At 48.1% G+C, this 27177-nt stretch overlaps 1 protein-coding gene across 1 annotated transcript in view; it reads right to left on the bottom strand.

The window, feature by feature from the left end:
• The window catches only part of SLC22A31 (solute carrier family 22 member 31), a 219581-nt gene extending 193153 nt beyond the window's left edge, over nucleotides 1-26428 (bottom strand). The window contains exon 1 of the mRNA XM_086945799.1: nucleotides 23792-26428. Within this exon, the coding sequence (XP_086801925.1) occupies nucleotides 23792-24193 (402 nt within the window). The 5' untranslated portion in view covers nucleotides 24194-26428. The remainder of the gene's footprint in view (nucleotides 1-23791) is intronic.
• Between the last annotated feature and the right edge of the window lie 749 nt (nucleotides 26429-27177).

Here is a 27177-nt window from a genome sequence, read left to right as displayed (position 1 = left end):
CTTTGTCTATTAAGTACGTCCGGAGGTCAAATATTCTTTGAGAAGGACAGGAAAACTCAGACACATTTTAAATGAATTTGTCTTCTCAAAAAGCACATTTGCTGCAGCATTTGAAATATTGTGTTTACCGCCATGTGAATTTTGGTGTGTCTGTTTGATTTTGTGGGGCTGTGCACGTTTCGAGAGGGGGAGCCATGAAGAATGACAGTCATGGTGGGCGCAAGCATAAGTGGGGGGCAGATGTTCATTACTGGCTTCAAAACCTTGATCAAGACCACTTGGATCATTCAGCAAGATAAACTTCTGTACTTAGGCCATTCCCCGGTACAGCAACTTCGACAACATCTTTTTATGTGAAAGGTACTTGCAAGTGACCAAGGACAGCGTGGAAGTGGGGTCTACACTACTGCAGCAGGCAGGGAATGAGTGAGACCAGAACAGCCTGATCTGCAATCATTTAAGTTGGTTACTATGGGTCCAAAAACATTTACATAAAGACCTGTCTACAAAGTGTATCTCTTCTTGAGGAGCCCCAAGGATCCAAAGAAAGACCACTGCTGCATGGCATGACCAGATACTATTACAGCTATCAAGACAATTATTTACAAGGTACAAGTTATCTGAAAAGAAATATGGTTTTAAAAAACCAAAACCTTTCAAACTCAAGTTTGGAAAAACGTTACAAATTATACTGTAGAAAACAAGGAGTATAAAACACAACTTCAACATACCATGTTCACATAATCCCAGAAGCCACATAATACAATGCAAATTCAGTTACTGGGGCTTGTAGTCATGAAACTCCATCCCAACCACACACCTGGTACCAAGGGTCAGAGAGGTCATCGTATAGGAGCCAAAGATTATGGATGTGGTAAAGTAACATGGGCTACTGCTGCACAGAGCCAAAAAGCCAACAATGTGCTTGCTGGTCCTTGTCAGAACCAGATAATGCCTCCTCTGCCAATACAGCGGGCATTTGGCCAAATTGAAACAGGTCAAACCCAAAGTAATTTTAAAATATAGCCCAGTAAAGGTCCTTTGGTGTTTTTTAATATATTATCTGGGTAAACATACCCCCAAGTGTACGCTATAAGCATACTGCACGTCAGAGAAGTTGCATAACTGCACAGAGGCACAAGGCTGGAAGCAATTGCCTTGATTAGGGCATGGAACTCTGAGGTGACCAGAAACATCCTTATAATGTACCCAATCAGGGGTTTGATGTCCCTTATAATAAGAGGATGACCTCTCCTACAAAAAGTATGGTATGTGGAATGCCAGCCTTTCCAGTGACAGGCAGCACCAAAAAGATGTTGGCATGTGGGGCCTCTGGTCGTGGTGCCTAGTCTCACCAATGAGAGGTCACAGCAGGAAATTGGGAATGGAGCATGGCCTCCTAACCAAGGGGACTCAGGCGGAGAAGAAGCAGGTGTCATCGGCCATAGCAGGTAAGGAGGTCGCAATGAGCAGCCTGTCCGGTCAAAGGCTATGGCACGGGCCGGGGATTCGCAAGTTCCTTGTAATAAGCTTTTACAAGTGACTAGTGACATTTTCTTATTACAGGCACTCATCACTTAAGAGTTATGGATCAAAACAGATGCTCTCTTATGTTGGTAATCGTACAAAGACATTATTTCTGATTTATTTGGAGCGTTCTCCATTATAAACCCATGTAATGAAAGCTCAAGTTGCTTACACAGAACTAAAAGAAGTTTACAATGTGTTAACCTGAAAAAATATTTTATCTCATGGAAAAATTATCCTCCTTAGATCCCTCAAGAAGCACATCAGGTGGTCCCGACACACAAGAATAGACATTACACAAATTCAGCAAAATTTTGTGAAGGGGCACTGAGGTCCCAAGATTCAAAGTTTGCTTTAAACTTCGCGCTTTAAGTCGAGCTATTTTTTTGAGAACAGTAAGGGATTTCATTTCATGGCAAAGTGTTCTTAGCTATGGCTTAATCATCAAACAGTACACTAGTTATTAATCCTTGACATGACAGTCATGTCAGAATGACCTTCCGCACCTATTGTCTAAGAATAGGGCTGTCAAAACTTTTTTCAACCCAACACAATACCTAAACACTATACTCGTTACCAATTTCCTGGATTTCTTCCCAAAACCAGATTAGGATTGATCACGAATGAGTTAAGTAAAATATACATCTCCAAAGCCAGCAATCAACACCGCAGCTTTATCCGTCCTTGGGCAACCAATACAGTAATATCAGAGATGCGATAAGTGGGATAAACATTTTCACTGTGGTGAGAGTCGATTCACTAGTCTCACTGCATTTCTGGTTATTTTGTGAACTATTCATCTGAAGAATTATCATTATTTTTTTAACTAACAATTACAAAATGAAGACAAATATTAGGCCTGGGTGGAGTTTCACTCTGTTGAAATCCGCGGTGACAGAAAAACTCCGCCAAATTCCGCGGAGTTACACTAAAGGGCAGAGTACTGCTCCGACACCGAAAATAGATTTCTCAAATATGCCTTCCTGTATAATATAGTTGTTTTAGACCCTACCCAACAGTTCACATCAATCTTATTAGATATTCAAACCTATTCGAATAGTGTCCGAATCCCAGCATCGAGGTAATGGCGTTCCTAATCCTAACGGAATTGGCATAACTTTCTAACTGCCCATCTATCCTCTTGTCTTGATTCAGTACAATCGAACTCATAGTCTCTCTGCAATTAATTGTGATTTGCTTCAACAGTTTCAAATTAGACAACTCAACCTAAAGACATTCATTGAAGCCTTTCTGTTGTAAAGAATCTATGTAATGTATCCATCTAAAACATTTCTTGCCTCAGCAATAATTTGCCACAGTGACATCTCCTTTCCAGGATTGGAAATCATAATTGGTACACAGTCAGTCTGGGTTCTTTAAAATGCACCACTACTGCAGAATTATCATTATTTTTGCTTTGAATATTTAGTCAACCTAATTTTGACTTTCTTTTACATTTTCTGTTCATGATAATTGGTGTAGTCAGATTACGCAATGTCACTCACCACAGGATTTTAAGCTTAACAAATGTGCATGGAAAAAGAGAATTGTGCATGTCCTTCAATTCAAAATATTTAAAAAAATATGTTCTTTTCACCACCATTTCTCATCAGAGACTAAATTATGGTTTGCCCCTTGCACATTGCTGGTACGAATGGCCTTGGCTCACCCTGGCACCTGGCAATGTCTACAACAGTGCATGAATGGGTTTACTCATAACTTGCCCTGCAAGGGAACTCAGGCCTTCTCGCAGCCACAGAAATGCATGCTACAGGTGTGAAGTGGGTGCGGGTCAAGCTCATAGGCCTGGTTGGTATGGCTGAGGCTGCCCGAAGAGGGCCTTCCGGGTCTGGTGCAATAACAGCCGTTGGGAACCCGTAATTTCCGTTTTGAGCCGCCATAGCGGCATACAAGAAGGGGGCAGGAGCTCACCCCAGGGGAAAGAAAATCGTGCAAAGGTTGGAGTGAAAACACTGGGCCAATCGGGGGCCAGGTGATGTTTGAAACCCCCCGCTGGGGGTGTTTGGAGGGACAGAAGGTAAATTTGTCGAGCAGCGCGCAGGAAATTCATGCATGTAATAAAACTGCAGCCAAGAATTCCCATGAAAGATACATACACACAACTGGTGTAATTTTAATCACAATTCCCTGCTCCTCCGTGAGGAGGAAGAACAGATTTGACACGGATCAGGTACCACACCTGGCAAGACACAGCAGCAGTGATGTAAATGTTTTCAACGGAAGGAGGACAATGGGCGTATTGCTTGCTAGCAGGGTGTAACCTGTAAAATAAATAAAATAAGTTAAAGGACCCAATGTTTTTAGGTCTCAGCCTGCGAAAGACTGCGCACATGCGCAGTCGAGCTGGCGAGACTTAATGAGATAGAGGAACTTTCACTAGCGAGGTTAAGCCCTGCCCCTCTTTTCCATTGGCTGGCGTCCTAAACGGTGGCCAGCCATTGGAGAAGAGGTCCTAGTGACGTTCTTCTTTCTCTGTAAGCCCAGTCCTTTTCAGGCTGGCTTACTTGACTTCCTTCTGCTGTAAAAGATTTGTTATCTTTATGGGGCCTGCCCCATAAAAATTAGAAACCTTTTACAGCAGAAGGAAGTCGGGGAAGAGAAAGGCTACGTCAGACAACCGCTACGCGAGCGCTTGTTCTGGTTGGCTTCCCCCACCCCACTTCGACCACTCCATTTCCTGCTTATTGTTATTTCGACCTCTATAGCCATTCGCCAGCAGAGAGATTGTATTGGCGTTCTTGATCAACACAGTTCTGAAATGCTCGATTGGTCTTTCTTTTATGTCTATTATTCAACAATAAATTGTGGGGAAACTGAAAATCAATCAAAGAACTCAAAGCCAATTAGCGCCCGGGCCTAATTCTTCTTCGCCTACGAAGGATGCCTTGTATTCTGTTCCATGAAGTACTAAATAACCTAAACTTTCGAGTTTATCCCGAATCCCACGCTCACTCAGCGTTCACCCTGCCAATAGCAAACAAAACAGAAACAAACAGTAAAAAAAAAAAAGCCACCCAATCGGTGCTTCTGTGGATTCTTACCGCCCATTCACGAAATACTTCCTGTTTTACTCTAGCGCGTGTTGGCAGCAGAGAGAATTTCTATTGGCTGGAATGGTAGCCCTCCCCTTACCCAGAGCGCACTCTTCACATCTGTCTTAGTCACAACCAATTGTGTAGTTTATTTGGTAGCTACAGGAAGTTTGAGCAGGAAGCTCAGTTCTTCTGGAGGCGGGTCTCACGCGTAGTCAGCTGCCTCCAGCCTGTCTGCGGTGCTGAAAGGACACAAGTTGTGTTTGTTTCAGTGTTCATTGAACCCGAGTGGGGCTACGAAAATAAAGAGAATTGCACTCTGGGTTCTCCCTCAACCTGCCCGGGTCGGGTATTGGTCCGCCGGGCGGGGCGGCGAAGCCGCAACTTGCGCCTAAGGCATTTATGAACAAGGTGAGGCGCTGCAAGCGAGACCTGCTCTATTTTTTATGTATTGCATGACTTGGTGTGTCCTAATCTCAATGTATACTCCTTACCTCAAGTGGGCTATTCTTCAAATTTGTCTGCAGCCTGGCTCTTTCCAGTGTCTTTCTTCCCAATGTTACTTACCTTCACCAGACAACCCAGATGTTTGCCTTCCGTTCTTTCAGCTCCACCCCAAGCCAGTAAAGCTCGTGTTTGTAAATTCGGGAACCTAGACCACTGCACTGCAGTTTCCATTACCGAGTTAAGGAGACCGTCTGTTGTGCACCCCTTGTGCTCCCTGTCGCTGGGGCTGTTGTCTGCAGGGTTCGGGTGTCTTCATGGAGAGAACTGCATCCACCAATCTACAGGGCTGTGGTCAGCGAGTTCTGTGGGTGCGTGATGACTTTTGTGAGTGACTTTAAGTTTTTATATTTCCAAATATTTAATGAGACGGGTATTGTGTTGGTTAATTACAGAAATTACTACAATAATTGGGTTGATACCACCAACAGTGCAGTGCTCCATTCTCTTCAGGAAGAATTAGAGTTGTTTGTGGGAGGTATTACTATTATTTGGGCTAGGGATTTTAATACCACGGAATGCAAATTGCACCAGATAAGGCATGTGTATTTTAACAGAGCCCATTTCCCAGATCTTATGTGTTTATCTGACCACAAGCAATGGCAGCAGGTGGTACATCATAAGGCAGTATAGTGCAATCAGCATTTCAACTTTTGTGGTACTTTAAATAACAGATCTAGAACAGATGTATAACATGAAAAACACCACCTGGGGTTGTAGCACGCGGAACATGCCACGTCATATGAACAACCACTCACCGTGAACATTGTCTTTCTTAGTGAGCACGGCTTCAGGAAGGGGCCACCCTCTGTTCATCTAGCTCGCATTCTTTGTATTTTTCTGTAGCACGATCTGGGTGGTGTGAGCGACAGGCTTGTGTTGTGTGTGTGTGGCTCTGTGTGTGTGTGTGGCTCTGTGTGTGTGAGTGGCTCTGTGTGTGTGTGTGGCTGTGTGTGTGTGTGGCTGTGTGTGTGTGTGGCTGTGTGTGTGTGTGGCTGTGTGTGTGTGTGTGGCTCTGTGTGTGTGTGTGGCTCTGTGTGTGTGTGTGGCTCTGTGTGTGTGTGTGTGTGTGGCTCTGTGTGTGTGTGTGGCTCTGTGTGTGTGTGGCTCTGTGTGTGTGTGGCTCTGTGTGTGTGCGTGTGTGTGTGTGTGTGTGTGGCTCTGCGTGTGTGTGTGGGTGAGTGTGTGGCTCTCTGCGTGTGTGTGTGTGTGGGTGCAAATGCAATAGATCTCGCATTTGCGAGAGATTAAGCTATTGGCATTGTAAATGACAATGCCATTTATTTATATGTTTTCAAAACCAACACATAAATAAAGATTTTGTCATTTACAATGCCAATAGCTCTAACTTTTGCAAAGGCGAGACCGTTGCATTGTAAATGCTTGTTCTTCATTGCCTGCGGGTAGTGCTTCTGAATGCTGGTGTTGCCAGCTAAAAATGGTGCCCGGTCTTGATTCGGCCTCATGCCTGTTTTAGCACTGCTTTGCACTTTTCTCTATCTCACTCTTCAAGGCTCTTTTTCATCCTGGCTTGCTCCCTCCGTCACTGTTTTCTGATACTTCTCTCCCGCTTTTTTTCTTCTTTCTACCTCCTCTGCTGCCCTTTCTCTTGCTCTGGGTAAAAGTCTGATGATGAAAGCAAAGTCTCAGATCCTAAAACGAGTGCTGGTGCCGCCTCCTGCAACCACCTGCACAAATTAAGAACTGCCTAGCAGCCCACTCTAGGAATTACCAGAAGCCCACATCTGGCACCAGCTAGGACTCCCCCACTTTCAGACACCTCTCCCTGCCCTCTAGCACCTCCTGCAAAGGAGAACCAATACCCTACTGCAAATAAGTGACACTGCTACAGTTCTTTCGCTCAGCTTTAAACGCAAATTTTGTTGAGGATATTTGTGTATATTTTTTTAACTGCATAGGTGGACTGCCTAGTCTCTTGAATAACTTCCTGCTCAGATACCGCATCGGGTGTGGGAGAAGTTATAGAGAGAGGTCAGTCATTTTCAGTTGGTATTTATATTTTCAGGGCAAAACAACTTTGGCCTTGCTTTGCAAAACTGCGATTGCCAAATCCTTGTAGATTTCACTCTCGAAATAAATATTTTAAAGAAATGTGCAAAAGTCCAGAGGATCAGCAGTTTGGAAGACTACAGTGTGAAGGGGCAAACGTGAAAAGGGCAGAGTTGTTCCACTCCAAGCTTGGTTTTTAGGTCGAGCCTGGGCAGCGTATGCGCTGCTCTGCAAGGCATGCTGTATTCAGTTAGGGACTTGAAGCTCCGCCATTTCTCCGCCCATATTTTTCATTGGCTTGTGTCATTTTCCACTGTAAACTGTGACTGTTCATCGGTCAATAAGCTTAGCAGTCCCTCCTTAGTACGCCTTGTCTCATTTTGTAACCTCCCGTAGCGACACCCCATGTTAGGTGTGTTGTTTCTCGGTAGGCTTTAACTACAGCCTCCGAGCACTATTTTCTCTAATAGCTTTGTATTGCCTGGTGTTGCAGGAAGGACACACTCCCTCCCAACGCTTAACATTTTTTTTTATAGTACTGACGCCGAAAGCATTTGCAATGCAATAGGTCTCTCATTTGCGAGAGTTTAAGCTATTGGCATTGTAAATAACAATGCCTTTTATTTATCTGTTTTAATAAGAACGCATAAATAAAAGGCTTTGTAATTTAAAATGCCAACAGCTCAAACTCTCGTAAATGCGAGACCTATAGCAGTGCAAATGCTTGTTGCACTTTCCTTTCGGCTACTTGCACTTAACATTTATTATTCAAGTTCCAGAATTCAAAACAGGACTCTGGCAGCCATCCAATCAGATGTCATACCTTCCGCCATGTGAATTTGAATAAGCCGGGAACTGGCACAATAACCACCTCATGCATTCCGTCTCCTAGCGGCACATCATTTGAAAACGGGTGCATTTCCTTCTAGTTTATGACTCACAAATTTCTCGACAGGTGTAGCCTGAGAGATGGCATGGCGACTTAATTACATCCCGCAGGCATCCTGGTGACTAGCGCGTCACAAGCTTGAATCCGAAGCAGGCCAACGCGTCATTCAGAGTTTGATAAACTGTGTGACTTAAATTTAGGTAATCGTAGCAAGTGTGACTTACAGTGCTTTGGAATCTGCAAAAACTGTGGTATTAGCGCTACATAAAAAACAAGCTATTAATATGACCTCAGAGCAATGCAACCAGTCAGTTTCAGTAATCTTTAAAACCGTCCGATGCCCACGTGCAAGTTTTGCGCTGCAATTTTTATTTCATGCATTTATTTTTGCAGTCTAATTCAAATATATTCGACTTCTTGGTCCATGTAACCATAAAGGAAAGGGAAAGGTAATTATTTATTTAATTTTCCCTCTTGCACCTCTCACTAAATCCTGAATCAATGCAAGGAGTAACCTGAAGGGTCTATCCCACTAATGGTGAGCGGGCATCGAAGCACCATGGAGAACGGTACTGCGGCAAGAAGTACCCTTTAGCATGTATGAACAGTGTGGACTGCAGGACTGCACCGTGGGCCTGACTGACAGGTATGCGTTCATATGCGTGACTGGGCACTGGGCACAGGCAGACCCCTGTGCCACCCTGAACTCATCGAAGGCCCCTCTACCGGCGGAGTCAGTCTTAGACCTCCTGAGCAGGAGGGTAAGTTTGACTGAGTGCAACTGGGTGTCTGCCCACAGAAAGCCACCCAAGAAATTAGTTTTGAAAGCACTGACAAGCTTGCTAATCCTAAACGCTCCATAAAAAGCCTCTGAGAATGCGGCCCCAAACACAGCAGTCTCATAGGTGGAGTTGCGGACTCTATGAAGGTTGGCCAATATGATGTCCAGCACTTGTGCACTGAGGGGCCTCCTCCCGACCCTTACCACGCCTTTTAACCTGGCCCATCCCGCTAAGGCGGTCCTTACCAAAAAGCAACTGCCCACATCTCAGAAGCCCTGCAGCTTGGCAAAGAAGCCAATGACTGCCAAGTGTGCCCTAGCATAGGACAACGGTCTGTCTATGGCCCTCAACACTGCGAGGAAGAGGCACACTGAGGTGAGTGAAAATGGCCCAGACACACTCTGCTCGTACAAAAAGGTATATAGCTCTTAAAGTCTTTCTGGTAAGCAGCCAGAGTGCAATTGGCCAGGGACGCAGGTACTAAATCTGGAAGAACAGGGCTCCAATCTTCCACAGAAATGTCGGGAACTCTTTCATCTGCTCTGCTGCACGTGGGTGAAACTCCCTGAATTCCAGAAACTTGGAGCTAGATAGAGTGTCAGCCGCCTCATTATGAACACTTGGTACATGCTTAGCCCTAATGACAACATTCACCTTCATGCAAAGAAGAATGAATTGTTTCAGTAGTGTCAATACCAGTCTGCAAGAGGCATGCTGCTGGATAATCACCTCAACTACTAACATATTTTCGCATGAGCAAATCTACACATGCATGTTTGCTCTTACTAAAATGCAGTTCACAAATATTTTCTAGGACTATGATTTCTTTACCTACTTCTGTAAATTCTAATGAAATCATGAAAGCTGTAAATCTGCACTAATGCAAGGACATATACCATGGGTGAACTTTTGAGATTTCTTTAATAATTGGGCCCCCAATTAGGTCTGGCAATAACCAAGACCTTTTGTGTGTATTCAAATTCTCTCTTTCTTTCTGGCTATTGGTTGGCTTCACAATGAATGACAGCATTCTGCTCTTTCACAAGGAGCATATTGGCACACAAATTAGTTTTGTTCAGAGCCAGGAACTAATGTGGCAATTTGGATTTTTTAAAACCAATTTTTTTTTGCCTTTTGCCAATAGTGGTTATAATAGTGAGGGCCCAGCAGCTCCCACGTAAATAAGGTTTTACAAAAACCATGCCAAAACCAGACACACATTGACAAAATCAAAAGGCTGACCACCACTTTCAGACCTACTGACTTTCCCAATGCTTGCTTATTTTTATGTTTCCCATAATATTGTTGAAACTGGTTTCCCTATTTTCCATTAGAAATATTTCTGGAAATACTAGCATGCATTAACACTTTTTATAAATTATGCTGAAAAGAAATGGTACATAAAAATGTACAGCAGTTTAGCTAAATGTATTTCTTTCGTTACATTGTTTGAAAGTAAAGAATCATCAATCTTGCTTTCAAGCTTCTGCAAATATTTGCATCTAATCAGAAAGCATTCTGGGAGCATTATACAAAGCCTCATACTGCTAAACTTTGAAAATGTGTGTGCACGTTTATACTGGAACTGCAGTCAGTAGTGCAGTCCGAGCTCAAAACATTTCCTTAAAATGCTCACCCTAATAATAAAAGCTTTGCTTTAAAGAACCATAAATACAAATTAAAACGGCATTAATATATGAACACAAAAATAATCTTAACTGCAGACAATGCCCCTCCCTGATCCATAACGTGGTACTGTAAGCTGGAAACCAAAAGGTTTGTACTGCAGGGGGTTGGGCCTACTTGTTCCAAGGACAAAATAAACATGAAAATGTGTTGACCTTGACCACAAATAATATGTCCTAGGAATCAGGCTATAGGAATTCCACACTCCTGCAATACCCAAAAGGAAAGGCAGGTGGACAGGCCCACAGTTTTTTCCGGAGCCAGCAGAGCTCCACGAGCGCCGCCCACAGCCCCCAGAAGCCGGCCGACCCATGACAAGGAAATCATCTAAGTAATGTATGATGCTGATATAGCCAGTTCTGCAGGTAAACAACCATTGCAACATTTTGCTAAACTTTTCAAAGTAGTTACAGGAAACTACACAACCCATGGGCATATATTTGTCATAAAAGTAGTGAGCCCCAAACTGAAAGCCAAGTAAGTGGTAATCATCAGGGTGCACTGAAAGGAGTCTGAATGCAGACTCTATGTCAGTTTTTGCCAAAAGTGGCCAGGGCCCAGCTTGCACAACTTAGCCAGTGCCATGTCAACCAATGCATAAGTCACCGAGCAGAGGTTAGGGTTGATCTCATCATTATGGGATAAGCCCTTGGGTGCCAAGAGACTATGGATCAGCCTAAACGGACCAGGCTCTTTCTCTGGGGACCAAGGCCAAGGGAGAACAAGCATTGGAAATGCAATAGGTCTCGCACCATTAGAGTTAGTGCTTTTAGAATTGTTTATGGGTTTTGTTTTGTAAATGTTTAGCATTTTTGTTTCCTGTAGCCAATGCAAATGAATTACAAATAAAAAAAGCCATAAACATTTCTAAAAGCTCTAACTGAAATGGTCTGAGACTTATTGCACTGTGTGAGGGTGAGGTGTTGAGGGTGAGTGAGGGTGAGCGTGAGGGTGGGTGAGGGTGAGTGAGGGTGAGGTGTTGAGGGTGAGTGAGGGTGAGGGGTTGAGGGTGAGTGAGAGTGAGGGTGAGTGAGGGTGAGGGTGAGTGAGGGTGAGGGTGAGTGAGGGTGAGGGTGAGTGAGGGTGAGGTGTTGAGGGTGAGGTGTTGAGGGTGAGGTGTTGAGGGTGAGGTGTTGAGGGTGAGGTGTTGAGGGTGAGGTGTTGAGGGTGAGTGAGGGTGAGGGTGAGTGAGGTGTTGAGGGTGAGTGAGGGTGAGGGTGAGTTAGGGTGAGTTGTTGAGGGTGAGTGAGGGTGAGGGGGAGTAGTTGAGGCTGAGTGAGGGTGAGTGAGAGTGAGGGTGAGTGAGGAGTTGAGGGTGCACGTTTGAGGGTGAGGATGTGTTTTTTTTTTAAATTGCGAAAATAAGTGCTTTGGTAGCATTCTGCTCTTCTACAAGGAGCACATCACAACACAAGAAAACTAGTTCGCTGCAGTGCCAGGAACGACTGTAGCACCGCACAGTTCTCTTTGAGAACCACAAATATGTTTTTATTTATTATTCGTTTTTAATATCGGCCAGGTCTTGGCTGGTCTCACAATGTTTCATAAAAACCATGGCAAAGCAAAATGGGCAGTGGCAAAGCTAAAAGACTGCTAGCCAATTCCAGACAGATCAGCATAGCCAATGCTTGTTTTTTTAGCATCGCTTTTCTGTCTGTTTACTTTATCAGTCGGGGATCATATGGGCAACGGTAGAACACTTTTTAAAAGGGTTATTCGTGTTTCAAGTATGAACTGATGGGAAAAATATTAGCTGTAGGTGATTTACCTATTTTTAACAGCTCCAACATTACTGGTGATGTGTGGCGGAAGCTGGCCAAGTGGGAAGCCTACTCGTCAGTCAAAGCCAGCCTCTAACTTGAGTTGTAGGAGGGATGCTTTTTAGGAGTCCTTTTACAATGAACTTCCTCTGCCCTCTCTGCTGTCCACGGTGCTCTGAAGGCCAGTCTCCCCGCAACGCACATACAGGAACCGGAGCACAGAAGAAGTGGAGGAGAATTTGCCAGTTTCTAATAAAGCAGGCTTAGATCCTCGCTGCCCGTGCTTGGATTATCAACAGGGCGAGGACAATAAAGTGGAGAAAAAAGGGGGGAAAGTACTCGGCTGGAAAAAGATGCCCAGATCAAGCAGACGCTGACGAACAAACACCCTGTTTGGAGACATGCGACACGGCGGGAAGGGGAGGGGGCGGAGCGGGTAAAATAAACAAGACGGAGGGAAGAGGGGGGGAGGAGAAATGCGACACGGCGGGAGGGGGCGGAGCGGGTAAAATAAACAAGACGGAGGGAAGAGAGGGGAGGGGGGAGGAGAAATGCGACACGGCGGGAAGGGGAGGGGGCGGAGCGGGTAAAACAAGACGGACGTGCACGCGCTTTTAAGCTCAATGCGCATGCGCATTGAGCTTAAAAGTCACGGGCACTGCAAGGAATCGCCACGATTCCTTGCAGTGGATAAAGAGTGGATAAGCCCCCATAGTCTCGCTTGCTCGATGCGCATGCGCATCGACATGCGAGACCTAAAAAACAAACTCAAACAATGGGGGCTCAGTTAAAGGACCTGCCCAACCTGGTTTTCTTCCCCAGCTTCTGAGTGACCACCCCTGGATGGGCCTGCGCAGACAACAAATTATTGCAATGAAAAACAGGTAAAACACCATGTGCCGGAATGCTAAATCCACTGGAAAAACCCTGACACAACAACAAGGCCACTTTCCTATTAGGGTACAAATTAAGTCATGACAGGAGTTTCTCAATTTGAACAGGGATGGGCAAGGTCTTACAGGTTGGATGACTTGAGGAGTCCTTGTCTTTATCTCTGTATTTGTTAACACAATTATATTCTGGATGCAATGGGTGCCCACAGAATGAGCATACATGCTTGAATTTAGAAGATCCCGCTGGCTGAGTGCACAGCTTCTGGTTAAATGCCCAACAGGACCTTTACTTTTCCCCGTTATCCCATTTAGTATGAAAAGGCTACTTAATGGGGGTCTCGCCATTCACACTTTCAAGTCAAAGATTAACCTCCAACTGGTTACTTCTAATATCAGGGTCCTCCACCTTAGCCCATCTAAAGTACCTGTCGTAATTCAACCCGGCCGGCCATCCGTACAAGTGATGCACCTTAAGTATCTTGTTCGCATAAAATATCATGGCAGCAGCAACCTCAGGCTTTTTCGATTATAACTGTCATAAAAAAAACTTTAAAACAAAATAACCAATTTGTTATCGATTCTTCAACCTTAGGCTTCTTCTCTTTTGAGGATTAATAGTTTCCCTTCCTTCGCTTTTGACTCGTCCTCCCTCCTTTTGGACCTGATTATTGAGAAAATATCAACAAATTTACCCTTCCATATTTCCTCTAAGACCTAAACTGGTACATGTGGCGCCAACTTCCCCAGCTTGGAGAGCAAAGTATCCTGTTCCCCACCGCCTTGCACGCTACGCCAGAGTCCTTTGCAGTACCTTCAGATCCATTACCGGTTGCTGCTGCAGTGAGATCTGTACTCCCTGCCAGGGACTCAATCGGTCTCTGCAAATCAGCAATGCTGGACAACATAGTGGCAGAACAGAAGGGACTAAGAGGCAGTAAGTGTGTGTGCTCCTGGTCTTTCTGCTGCAGGACTCAGTAGCTGAGACAGCAAAGATGCAATAGAAGAGGGGCCCCAGAGGCAGGATCTGTAGAAGCCCCACAACCCTTCCCAGAATACGCCTGAGCCACTGGCTGTTAGAAGCCCAATCATCCGGCCGGACCCCGCACCTGGCATCTGTGCGCTTGGTCCAGACCCAGACTGCCCCACAGGGTCCCCGGGTCTCTGATCTGAGTAGCTTCAAGGACCGCCTAATCTCAGCCAGCACATTTAGTACATCGCTGGACCCGGACACTACCTGTGGGAGGGGGTTAGAACTAAATTGTAGATATTCTGGCCGGTCGGGGGGATTTAAGCACATATTGGAGACAGTTGGAGTGGTTAAACCTAGATTGGAGTCATGCGATCGCCCCACAGTCCGGACTGGACTATGCCATGTGGGGATGATTGACCGAATTGTTTCTTGGCCCTTCTCCTCACGGGCGGGAAGGCCACCTGCGGGTAACTATTGACCACCTCTGTGATCTACTAAGACATGTTCAGGTTCTGGGTCTTGCTCAGACTCAGAGCTTCTGGGATCCCCACCCTGCCCCAACTTTGCAAGGACCATCTTTAAGGGCTGGGCCACTTCAGGGTCACGACCCTTCCTCTTGCCCACCCTTCCCGCTTTTGCTGGCATTGTAAATCCAGGAAGCTCTGAACACCAACAGCATAAGCGGCAGCACCATACCGTTTCATTATTGGAATACTCTCCTCGAGTCCTATCCGCGTTCCTGGCCCAGCGCAGCTGGTAGAAGTTGGTGCTCAATTTCGCTGCACGTCGGGCAACAGCCCCAAAATCAACATCGGGCAGGGAAGGGGGAGGGGGACCACCGCTCATGGGCAAAAAGCACCCCCCTCCCCCCACCACCCCGGCTAGGGAAGGGGCTCCAGCTAGTGGAGAAGTTGAACAAAAAGGGGGTAGCATAAAAGTGTAAAAGCCCTCGAAATGGGGAAAACCCCGTCTACAGACAACCCAGAATGCTAACCTGGAGTATTGGACCCTGGGTCCCAATGCCACGCTCCGGTAAGTCGAAGTGCTGTCTTAATAGGGAATTATTCCCGGGGGGGGGCGGAGCTAGCCGGCGTCGATGGCGGACGCGTGAGCCTTCGGCTCCTCGCAAAGCCCCAGAATAATCCTGCTTAACTATCCTTAACTGTGCCGAAAAAGTCGTAGCGGACTCTTGAACACCTGCTGGCACCCCCGGCTGCACTTGAGGAACTTTTTGGCCGACTACGAGCGAGCTTTCCCGACCATTCCGGGGTATTGTTCCCGGTGGCACGGCAGTGGAGAACTAGGCCGAAAGCAGCGCACTATCCTGGAATAGAGGCCGGGCGACGTCACCGGACGTGCGGCCTCAGCACTGGCAGTTGTCGGGCTGCGTGCGAACTGTCTCACAGTTGGGTCTTATCACTGATCAAGTCGTCCTCTGCTTACTAGTCGGCAAAGACCCCATGAGAGAAGGGCCTGGAGGCTCGGCGGAGTAGTGAAGCATACAACACCGGAGCCCTGCGTCCCGAAGTGGGGCGGCCATTGGCTCGGTGCCACAGCCTGATCGTTTCCCTGCAGCGACGTGCTGCCCTACCGACCGCTCCTATCCTTTTGGGGGCTAGGTTGACCGGGGCTGGCATAGTGGCTCTGGCCGCCTTCTGGGCTGGGAGGCATCGAGACTTGCGTAGGTGAACGGAAGGGTTCTGTCCGCCATTACAGAAGCCATCTTGGGCGCATCGGTCACTCGAAAACTGGTAGCAGAATATCGACTGCCAGCGAAGATCCTGTCACTGCCTGATCGGTCTGCCCCCTTGTTCTGTACTGTCACACGTTGGAGACTACGATGGGGAAGAACGACGCAACCCAGGGGAAGATCTCCTTTGAACGGCGTCGGCTGAAAGGGTCGGAGGTGGCAGCGCCGGACACGTCGCCGAAGGGAGCTGCGGCGCCGGCCCCGGCACCCACGGAGATCCGGGACATGTTGGCTGCAATGGAGAAGGGCATTCAGGATAGCATTGCAGCGGTGGGCACCAAGATAGACGCTCTGTCCTACCGCATGGACCGAATGGCGGAGCGCGTGGACAAGCATGCGGAGTGCCTAGACATGGCGGAGCGCCGACTCACTGAGGCTGAGGAAGCCCAAACGGAGTGGGACAAAGAAAGAAAGCAGTTTGATAGACTCCTGAATGTTATCAGGGACAAAACAGAGGACTTGGAGGCGCGATCACGCAGATCCAACCTCCGTATCACGGGAGTGGCGGAATCCACACAAACGGGGAAGATGGAGTTATACGTGGAGAAACTGCTGAAACTGCTACTGGGTGAGGAGGTCTTTTACCCCATGTTCATTGTGGAACGCGCGCACCGCACGTTGGGCCCACAGCCTCAACCTGGCGCACCACCTCGCCCCATTATCGCGAAACTGCTTAACTATCGCGACAGGGACACTGCTTTGAGAGTGGCGAGGGAGAAAGGCAAACTACAACATGAGGGTATGGATATATCCCTCTATCCGGACTTTACAGCCAGGGTGCAGGAAGAAAGGCGACAGTTTGCGCCATATAAGAAACAACTCCGTACTCTGGGCCTGGACTATGCGATGCTGTATCCCGCTAAGCTCCGAATCAATACCGGTGGGAGGTCGTATTATTTCACAGACCCTAAGGAACTCCATAAGTCCCTCAAGACTTGGACGCGGGAACGGAAGGAGGCCCGACGTGGCCAAGAAGACGAAGCCGGCTCGACATCGAACCTGGAAGAACAGGACTAGGGGCGGCTATAGTGAGGCTTGGCACTCTTCACTGCAGGTAGTCCATGGGCCCTGACGACACGTAGACTCCAAGTTTGCAGAGGCGGGGGGCCTACGTTCGCCTTATTGATTGGGGGTGGAAACATTGATTGAACCATGGCCTCCTGCACTGCTGGTAAGGCGATGGAAGCAACGGGGGGAGAGTACCCTGGACAAACGAGGCAAGCCTGGGGGGGCCAGTCTGGGTGGGAGGAGGCTATCCCTCTTGAAATACGTAGGGCACTGACATACAAGTGGGGCTGGAAAGGGGGCGCTGTACAGACATTCTTTCGGAACAGTTTGTGGTGTACTATATTGGCGCGCTCTGCCCTGGTGCCTTTGGTTGTCTTACTCTCCGAGGGGTTAGTGTTGGACTATTGAACACTACACTTGTTGAGGGTACATGGGGGGGGTTCTTGGGGTCTGTCTGACCAGGTTGGGGGAGGTCGGCTGTGGGTGGGTTGATGTCCTAGGGGTGGGAACTAGAAAAAAGAGAGAAAAAATAGGGAATTATTCCCTATGCAAGCATATGACACATAAAAAAGCATGCCACTGCCCAAGCTTGGAAGCCATAGGCATGTAAAAATTGTCAAAACAAAAAAAATTATAACCTTTGCCTATCATTTTAATAGAGCAGTACAAATGTTTCCCATCAGGCCATTAACCTTAGAACAGGCATTGAAAAAACGTTTGTAGTTTTAATGCACATCACTTGAAAATATGATTCTTGCTGAAGCAAAGAAAACAAACTATTGGCTTTGAATTACAGTTATCTGACATAGTTTTAACACACAAGTATGACTAAACAAATGAAAAATGGATTAGCAAAATTAAGTAATGCCACACTATCTGTGGCTCTGAAGTCCATTTCTTTTTGGGGGAATGCAGACATGTGATAAGTCAAAATGCAATCACAACAGTAAAAGGGAGCCAATGGCTGAAGTGAGCCAATGCATCTCTCCATGATATATGCTGTGGTGGGCGGAAGTAAAATGTGAATGCCAGCTAAACCGGCCAATGAATGGAAAGCGGTTACCCAAATCCACCTACATATGAGTGTCTATTTTTTTTATTCAAGGTCACTCAACACCAATGGACTGACGCCCTCAGCCTCTCCCAGCTGATGCCTCCACCAACCTGAACTAAGCGGTAGAGAACTTCAACGCCTGGATCACATGTGCCGCTAACGGAGTCACCCCCACCAAACCGGCCAGAACTTACGGACCCACCAAATGAGCCAGCTGGTACACCCCAGAATTCAGTGTGGCGAAATGCAGATGCGAACAATGGGAAAGAAAACGGTGCTCCAGCAGAAACTACAGTGAGCAAGCCATCTTCAAGTCTGCCCTCAACAACTACACCATCTCTTCAAAGAAGTGAAAAAGAAGGCCCTGACACACCGCATCGAGGCCAGTGCCAGTCAGACCAAGGAACTCTTCACCATCGTCCCAGAGTTCACCTGCCTATCAGCCACAGAGAACTCGATCTCTTCCTCATAGGAACTCTGCAACGCTCTTGCAGACCACTTCCAATGGATAGCCGCCATATACAGAAACTTCAATCCCAAGCCACCTACCTCCTCGGCATCCCAACTCTTGCAAAGACAGCCACCGGCCACCCGTTCACCATATGGGACTAACTCAGCACAGCAAACACCAAGGCCCTAATGAACTCTATCAACTCAGGAGCACCAACCGACCGTGCCCCCATCCACGCTTCAACCTCGGAAGTGAGGAGATCAGCCACCAGCTCACTACCATCCTCAACACATCCATTAGCACAGCCACTTTCCCTGATGCCTGGAAACACTCAGATGTTCGACCCCTCCTCAGAAACTCTCTGCAGACAGCAATGAGCTCCAGAACTATCGCTCCATCCCGCTGCTCCTGTTTCCCGCTAAAGTCCTAAAGAAGTCCATCAACCTTCAACTCACCGAACACCTGGAGAGAAACAACCTTCTAAACCACTCCCAATCAGGCTTTAGAGCCAACTACAGCACTGAAACAGCCCTGATCCCCGTGACAGACGACATCCGTACCCTATTCGACAGGGGGGAAATCAGCAGACCTGATCCTTCTCAACCTCTATGTTGTCTTCGACGCCTTCTCCCACCACACACTCATCAACCGACTGCACCAGAGTGGAATCAAAGACGATGCTCTTAGATGGATGGAATCTTTCCTCTCAGGGTGCACACACAAGATCTGGCTCCTTTCCTTCACCTCACAGCCAAAGCATACAAACTGCGGCATCACACAGAGCTTGTCTGAGGACCCGGTTGCTGCCTTGAATGGGGCTGCATCGGCGCTCACGGCATTTGGGGAGGTCTCGGGCCTTCGGGTAAATTGGGCTAAGACCTGTCTCTTCCCGGTTCGCAAGGGTACGCCCAGCCCTGATATCAGCAGGGAGATTAGGTGGGAACCTGACTGCTTTAAGTACCTGGGGGTGTAATCCTACCACGAACCGACTGACCTCCTGGATGGGAACATAGCTCGCAGCACTCGCGCGCTGCGTGGTAGCATGGGCTACTCTACCGCTCTCGGGGGCGGATCGCTCTGCTTAAAATGGTGGCGCTCCCCCGGCTGCTGTACCATTTCCGGGCGCTGCCGATTTGGATCCCGACGGCCACATTTCGCCTGTTACGGTCAATGGTGGTGGGATTCCTCTGGGGTTCGGGCCGCCGGAGAGTGGCCCTCAAGACCCTGACGAGACCGAAAGCTGAGGGTGGGCTTGCGGTGCCGGACTTTGAGAAGTATTACTTGGCAGCGCAGCTGCAGACATTCACCCAGGAGGTCGCCAGAGAATTCCGAGGCCCAGAGGACAGGAGGGGCACAGGGATGGCTAGGCATGTTATCTCCTTCATAGCGCTGCGAAAACGTTTGGCCTTGCAGGACCTGACGCTCGAAGAAAGGACCATTCGATTATGCTGGAACCGTGCCCACGCCCGGGGCCAGTTGCGGATACCATATGCACCTGAAATGCCTCAGGGTATGCTGACGGCCCTGCCTCACGGCGGTGATTGGTCACGACTAGCGGACTGGGAGGACGCGGGGCTACAGTTGGTGGGTGACCTTTACGAGGACGGGGCGCTATTGCCCTTCCAGGAGCTCATTGACCGCTTCGAGGTTCCTCGCGGCGATTTTCTTTTGCACACGGCCCTGGTCCGAGCGATTCAGGCACACTGGAAACACGGACTGGAGGAACCTCCTACATCTCCGGTGTGCCAGTATGTTATGATGTCCGCGGGAACGGTTAAAACGGTTACTTGCCTGTACGGCAGACTGATAAATGAGGGGTTGACCCCCCTCACTACCTTAAGAACCCGTTGGGAAGAGGAAATAGGGAAGGAGATCCCGGAGACGACCTGGTCGCAACTCATAAGGCGGGCCTGGAAGGGCACGCGCCACGCCCGCTTTCAATTGGTCCACTACTATGTACTCCACAGGGCATACTTGACCCCGGCAAAGATCCAACAATATTTTGCCACGGACTCTGCGGACTGCCCCAGGTGCCGTGCACCTGGCGCAGACCTACTCCACATGTTGTGGTCTTGCCCGGGGCTGTCCTCCTATTGGCTTGAAGTGGGGGATACCCTGAAGGAGGTAACGGGGAGGTCCTTATCGGTTGATGCGGCAGTGGGGCTCCTGCACTGGTTTCCGCATACCCCCAAAAATAAAATCACTAGTAAATTCATCGATCTGGGGCTTCTCCTTGCTAAGCGGGAGGTGACCAGGAACTGGAAGGCACGGGTTGGTCCAACGGGGGTTCGATGGCACAGCAAACTTTTGAAATGGGCGGCGGGGGAAAGCACACTGCGGTACCAGTTAGCTAGGAGACAACACAGCGAGAAGGCGCAGGAGGCAGCGCTAGAATGGGAGACATTAGTGCAGGCCCTCAGGGATTATTGCCCTCCCAGCGATTCCGAAAGTGAGGATGCAGCTCGCCCCGAGTCCCGATAGACGATTGCACTTTACATGTCTGTAGCTTTCCCCGGGGGTCCTCTCATAGATCCTCCTACGGCTATTACCGTGCTCTGATGGCGGGGTTGGGGGGGGGTTTTGCTTAGTTCATAGTGTTTTGGGGGTGGGTTTTTCTTTTGCCCTTTTTTGTAGGATGATTTAGAAAAGCAGAAGACGGATAGTGGATCATCCGGACCGGCTTCGACTTCCTGTTGAGTCCCCACTGGTAATCGCCGCCCGACCCTCGGGTTGTGGGCTAAATGGCTGTGTAATGGACCATCTTGCTGAGGGACGATGAGATGTATTCTACTAATTTTGATTGAACTTATAATGCTGGTCCGCTTTGTAATTTTTTTTACTGATTCCTGCAATAAAAATATATTTAAAAAAAAAAAAAAAAAAAAATCACAGAGCTTGTCCATCAGTCCCAACCTCTTCAACATCTACATGACAACTAGCAGCCATCATCAGAGCCCACAAAATCAACATCAACTCTTATGCTGACCACACCCAGCTTGCCCTCTCACTCTCAGCAGACTCCACTATGACGAAAACCAACGTATGCAACTGCATGAAGAATGTCTCAGCCTGCATGAAAGACAACTGCTGGAAACTCAACATGGACAAAACTGAAGTACTGATCTTGGGCAGCCACACCTCCTTCTGGAACGACTCCTGGTGGCCATCGGAGCTCAGACCCAACCCCACTCTGAAAGATCACGCCTGCAACCTCGGCCTCATCCTAAACAGCGAACTCTCCATGAAACGACAGGTCAATGCTGTCTCCTCATCATGCATCCTTTCACATGCTCTGCAGAATTTTCAAATGGCTACCCACCAGCACCAGAAAAACTGCGACACAGGCCCTCATCACCAGCCATCTGGACTACAGCAATGCACTCTCTACAGGCACCACCGGTCAACTCATGAGACCACTCCAGACGATCCAGAACGCAGCAGCCAGACTGATCCTCAACTTGCCCAAAAGGATTCACATCTCCAAGCACCTGAGAGACCTCCACTGGCTCCCCATCCAGAAGAGGTGCCACTTCAAGCTTCTGACCCACGCCAACAAAGCCCTTTACAACTAAGGACCCGCTACACGAATCACCGCCTAAACTTCCACCAGCCACCCAGAACGTCCGCTCACCTCGCCCTCGCACAGACACCGGTCATCCGCCGCTGCTGCACAGGAGGTAGATCCTTCCCCCACCTTGCCGCCAAATCCTAGAATGCCCTTCCCCTCCACCTTCGAACATCACACTCCCTGGCGGACTTTCGGAAGGGACTCAAAAACTGGCTCTTCGACTGAGAACCTGAGCCCAGTGCCTGCATTCCCTCACGGGTATAAGTCACACTATTTAAGCACAGTTTGATTGATTGATGATTTCTTTTCACTGCATGAAGCTGGCAACAAAAGTAAAACGGGCTTTAGGCTAGACCTAAAAACATCTGATAACATTTGCTCTGACGGACAGCTAGCAGAAGGCTCTGGGTAAAGGCGTGTTACTCAATCAATCAAGGATTTATAGATCACGGCAAGTCACCCGTGAAGTTCTCGAGGCACTGAAGTTTGCTACCTGCTTTGTGGTGATCTGTTCATTTGAACAGCCAGGTCTTGAATGCTTTTCTGAATTGCTCAGACACAGACTGAAGTTTGAGGCCCACAAGCAGTGCTATGAACGCTACCCTGGCAAGTGGAATTGAAGGAAGGGAATATAGATCTGCCTAGTTTGACTTAACAATCCTCTTAGGGACTTGACAATACAAGCTGACATAGTGGCGCTTAAGTGACAACTACACTGAAAAGTAAAAGCAAGTTAGTTATTACTCACAATTATCAGTCCAGCCTACTCAAGAGAAAGGTCCTATGCTACATGGGAGATTGCATGGCAGAGTAGTGTGCATGCACAGTGTTGGGTGGCTACACCTGGCTTCAAGCTGAGCCACGCCAAGCTGCCATAAAACACTAGGAGGCTCTTGCAAGCCACCGCCCTCTAAGTGGTGCTGAATTCCTGGTCTGCTCACTGCTGACTCTTTGGTCCCTGGAACTTATAGGCAGAGGCGCCCCTGGAAAGGCCGTGTCCCCAGACTGGCAATCCCAGAGGGCTGGCTGCACACTGTGGAGCGATCTAAAGCACAGAACCAGAGTGCATGTTGAGAGCTCTGCTTTATAGACTGTAGATGCTAGAGATAAGACCCCTCGTCCAATATTAAATTCAGTGTAAGAAAGATATCATCTGTAAAAGGGTCCCCAGTTATCACCTAAATTCTGGGCCCTGCAAGGACTCAAGGTTGTGCTCGTTGGGCATGTCCAAATTCCGTAGTGCAGCAAGGGTACCATGGGCCTTAAGAAAAGCAAGAAAATGGCTCACTTGACTGCGGTTTGGCTAGTAGTATACAGCATGAGCAGACTTCAGTTGGACTGTCAGATCCATTGACCCTGGTGCTATTGCACATTGCAAACCATGTCCCTGAAACTTGAAGACTCTGCTACAGGTCTTGCAAGAGCACCAATCCACAGGGAAGATCTCTTGCTTGTCCCTGTGGACTAATTCATCTCTATGCCCATACTCTCTGCAGTTCAGAGTAAGGACACACAGGTGGCTTGAAGTGCAGTGAAGACTGGTAAGATAGTATAGGAGTTTAAAGCAATTTCTACATAGGTCTCTGTGTAAGATGAATGACACCGGCTCAAATCAAAGCTGGTTCACTCACTTTTCAGCACTGAAGTCAGTTAAATGACCAACCATGACCTCAACAGTTTCCAAAACCCAGAACTAACCAGTTTTCAAAGTACGCTATCCAAGCCAAACTACTACTAATTATATTTTGACTTTTTATTTCCAGTGGTCTTCGTCTGCCGCTTTTTACAAACACTAAATTCTTTTAGGTACCTAGAGGTGATCAAATATCCAGTGTGCCATTCCAAAACAGTTCAGGCCAGGTGTGGTCCTTTTAGGCTCCTCCTACCTTGGTGACAATGTTCCTCTCCAGTCCAGCCTCTGAATGGTAGTCCCAGCCTCTGGTGCATGGCCTGGTTCCATTAATCTGCGGCCTGGTCTCATTACTTGCAATGGCAGTCCCATTGGTCGTTGAATAGTGGTACAGCTCACAGCGGCTTAACCCAGAGGCCGGAGGGGGCAGGCGAGGAACGCTGGCATTCAGGAGTTCAGAGCCAGTCAAGTTGGCCAAAGTCCCAGGCAACAGAGCCAGGTCAGGCCGGCAATGATGCTCTGGCGCTGCAGCGTAGAACACCTCCGAAAAGCAGACCAGAGCCAGGAGTACATTAGGAAGCCAGCTAGCAGCGGCCAGAAGGCGGGAATAACGCCCGAAGCCACCAACCTGTGGGGCTACCCTGGTGTCAAAGTCCATGGAGCCAGACCTGTGTAACAATAATATCAACTGGCAAAGGGGCAAGGGTAGTTGCCAGGGGTAGTTGTCAGGGGATTAAAGGAACAGTCACTTGACAGGAGTTAGGAGTAGTGTCAGGTATGCTAGTGATCAAGGGAACACTGGGTAGCTACTTTCTAGAAATGTTGGCTATAAAAATGTTAGATAGTTCATTTTCTATCAGCTGACTATAAAAGACACAGACTATCAAGTTCCTACAAAGGACTTGGATAACCAAAAGGAATATTGGCCATCACAAACTATATTTGCTTTCATTGGACTACAAAGAATATCAGGTATCAAAGGGCTAAATGGAAAGCTGACTTTAAAATAGCAAGAAGGGACACTGTTGATCAACGAGCTAATATAAGGATGTTGGTTATCAAAGACGAGGGTTATAGGCTGTCAAGCAACTAGCTGTGTGTTGATTTCAAGGAACTAGGGAGAGTGTTAACTACAAAGGAGCTTGGATAAATACAGGTCATCAAGGGACTAAATCAGGTGTAAGTAGTTAAAGGGATGTTGGCTATCAAGAAGATAAAGGGATAGTGGCTATCCAGGAACTAAGACGGGTATGGCTATCAAGGACCAGAAAGGTGTGGTGCTGATCAAAGAGCTAAAAGGGGAGTGGCTGTCAAGGGATCAGATGGGATGTTACTGTCAAGTGGCTGAAAGTGAGAGTACATATCATGTGTCTTGAAGGGATTTTACCTGTCAAGAGGGCAGAATGGGCACTGGGTACTTAGACAAGAGCTAAAATGGGCTATTGAGAGTATTAGGGAACGGAGACCCTGAAGAGGCCAGAAAGAACTCTTAATCAGTGAGAGATTATTTGTTGTCAGAGTGCTAGTGGGAACGATGGACAGCCAAAGGCACGAGGCAATGTCAACCATCAAGAGGCGATGGTGATCATCGAAGACGAGAGGAAAAGATGTTCAGGGAGGACTGGATGGAGTGGATATTTTCCAAAGGCGGGTGGGAGAAAGGTTATTAACTGGAGCGGGCGATGCTCCTAGAAGGTTAGAGGAATAACCATCATTGAGGATTACAAAGGTGCGCCAGGGATCAAAGAAGACGAGAACGATGTTCATTGAGGGATAAAATTATACACAAAAGCTCAACAAGGAACAGGATCAACAATGGTCAACAAAGGAACAATGGTCATAGAAGACAAGAAGGATGGAGCGATGGTAACAAAGGCTGTATGGACAGAATGAAGGTAATGGAATACTATAAGGGGGGAATGGTGCTGAGCGAGGGATAGAAGGACCAGTGCTCACAGATGGGTAGAAGAATGAACCAACAGAAGGGTGGCGCATTGGTAATAGAGGGCTAGAAAGGCTCAGTGCTCATCAGAGATAAAAGCAAAGGTGGTCATCGAAGTCCAGTGGGTACTGGCTATTGAAAAGAGGGGAGGAGGCAGCGGCTATGAAAGGCTACTAACAATGGTACAACATGTCAGGGATGTTACAGGGAGACACCGTTTGGTGTGTTCAGGAAGAAAGAAGCAGGTGCTGCCAGAGGGAAAATAGAAGTGGTCTTTCAAGATGAAATGGCAGGGGCCTCTTAAGACGGGAGAGGAAACTTTCAGGGGGAGGGGCTACGAGCGAAGGGAGCTGTCAGATGAGATAACAGCTAAGGTATGTCTGTGGGAAAAGTAACAGCTGTCAGGGGAGAAGGGGCAGATGTGATAATTAGAGAAACTGTAAGCGACAAGACAAAACACGAACTTTAAGGGCAGCCTGTATCACCTGGGAGAAAGGAGTGAAATATAGCCCTGCGTGGATTAGCGGGATCCCGGCAGGTTAAGCAATCCTGCGCCGGTTCGTGTCCGGGTCGAAGGTGAGACGTGGACCCCTCCGAGGGGAGCAGTCGTGGACGACTGAGGGAAGCGCTATGGGGGTGGCTCCATTTAGGGGTCCACGGGGTCCTCAGGGGAGGGGTCTGACAAAGCAAAAGAGTCGAGGACTCGGCGGGGGAACCAGAGTGCAAGGGGCAGCCCTGGGCTCGAAGGGGCAGTGGAGGGCTCCAGGTGGGCAGGTAGTGGTATGCGAAGGCAGCAGGAGACAGTGGAGGGTTTGGGGCAGGACTCCGATGAGGGCATGCAGGAGGTCGTCACGGCGGGCGCAGGTGCAGCGAGGACGGCAGCGAAACCCTGGGCTCCTGAGCAGCCTTTCTGAGTCTGGCAGTGAGCTGAGGACGATCAGCGAGTGACTCGTGTGCCTCAGACAGGGAGGCGGAGCCTCGGCCAGGCCAGGGGGAGGAGCCACCGAAGTGTCTGCCTGCTTAAAAGGGAAACTCCAGGCGCGACGCAGGCACTGTAACAGTGCTCTATGGAAGGGTCGGAGGAGGAGGAGACGAAAAGTGTGCAACGAGCGGCGGTCAGAAGTAAACAGTAGAGTGAACTGGAACAGGAAGGGAAAACACGGGGAGGGAGAAAGGTTGCTTTAAAAGGGCACCTTTTTGTGGACCCATAGCTGTGCTAAATTAAAAAGCGGGAACTGTGGTTGAGAAAGGTGAAAGAAGAGGCTAGATGTGTGGAAGGAGAGCATATGAGTATAGGGAGATAACCTGCATGCTGGTGCGAGAGGAGAGGAGGAGGTTGGAGGAGAGTCAAGACGTAAGGCTAGGGAGGGATACAGGAAAGGAAAACACGAATGAGCGATGAAGGGGCGTATGAGCAGCAAAGGAAGTGGTTACCCTTCCCCCGAGCCCTTGCCAAGTGTTGCATGTCAATAGTGTGAGGTGCTCTAGGCTATTTTCGTAGAATTCAGGGACACGAAGTTTAGTTTTTTCCCTTATGAAACAGGACTACATGTCCCAGGGAGAAAACTATGGACTGGCACACCAGTGCTTTAAATGGGCCGGTACTGTCCGCTACGGAGTACTGGCATTTTTAGGTCGAGGACTCCGTCGCACTGCTGTAAGCAGTGTGGGCAGAGCTCCGAAGATTTAATGTTTTTTAG

The sequence above is a fragment of the Lissotriton vulgaris genome, chromosome 12, assembly GCF_964263255.1.
Source record: "Lissotriton vulgaris chromosome 12, aLisVul1.2, whole genome shotgun sequence".
Taxonomy (NCBI): domain Eukaryota; kingdom Metazoa; phylum Chordata; class Amphibia; order Caudata; family Salamandridae; genus Lissotriton; species Lissotriton vulgaris.
Note: the sequence above shows the minus strand (reverse complement) of the source record. Positions and strands in the feature narration are given on the sequence as shown.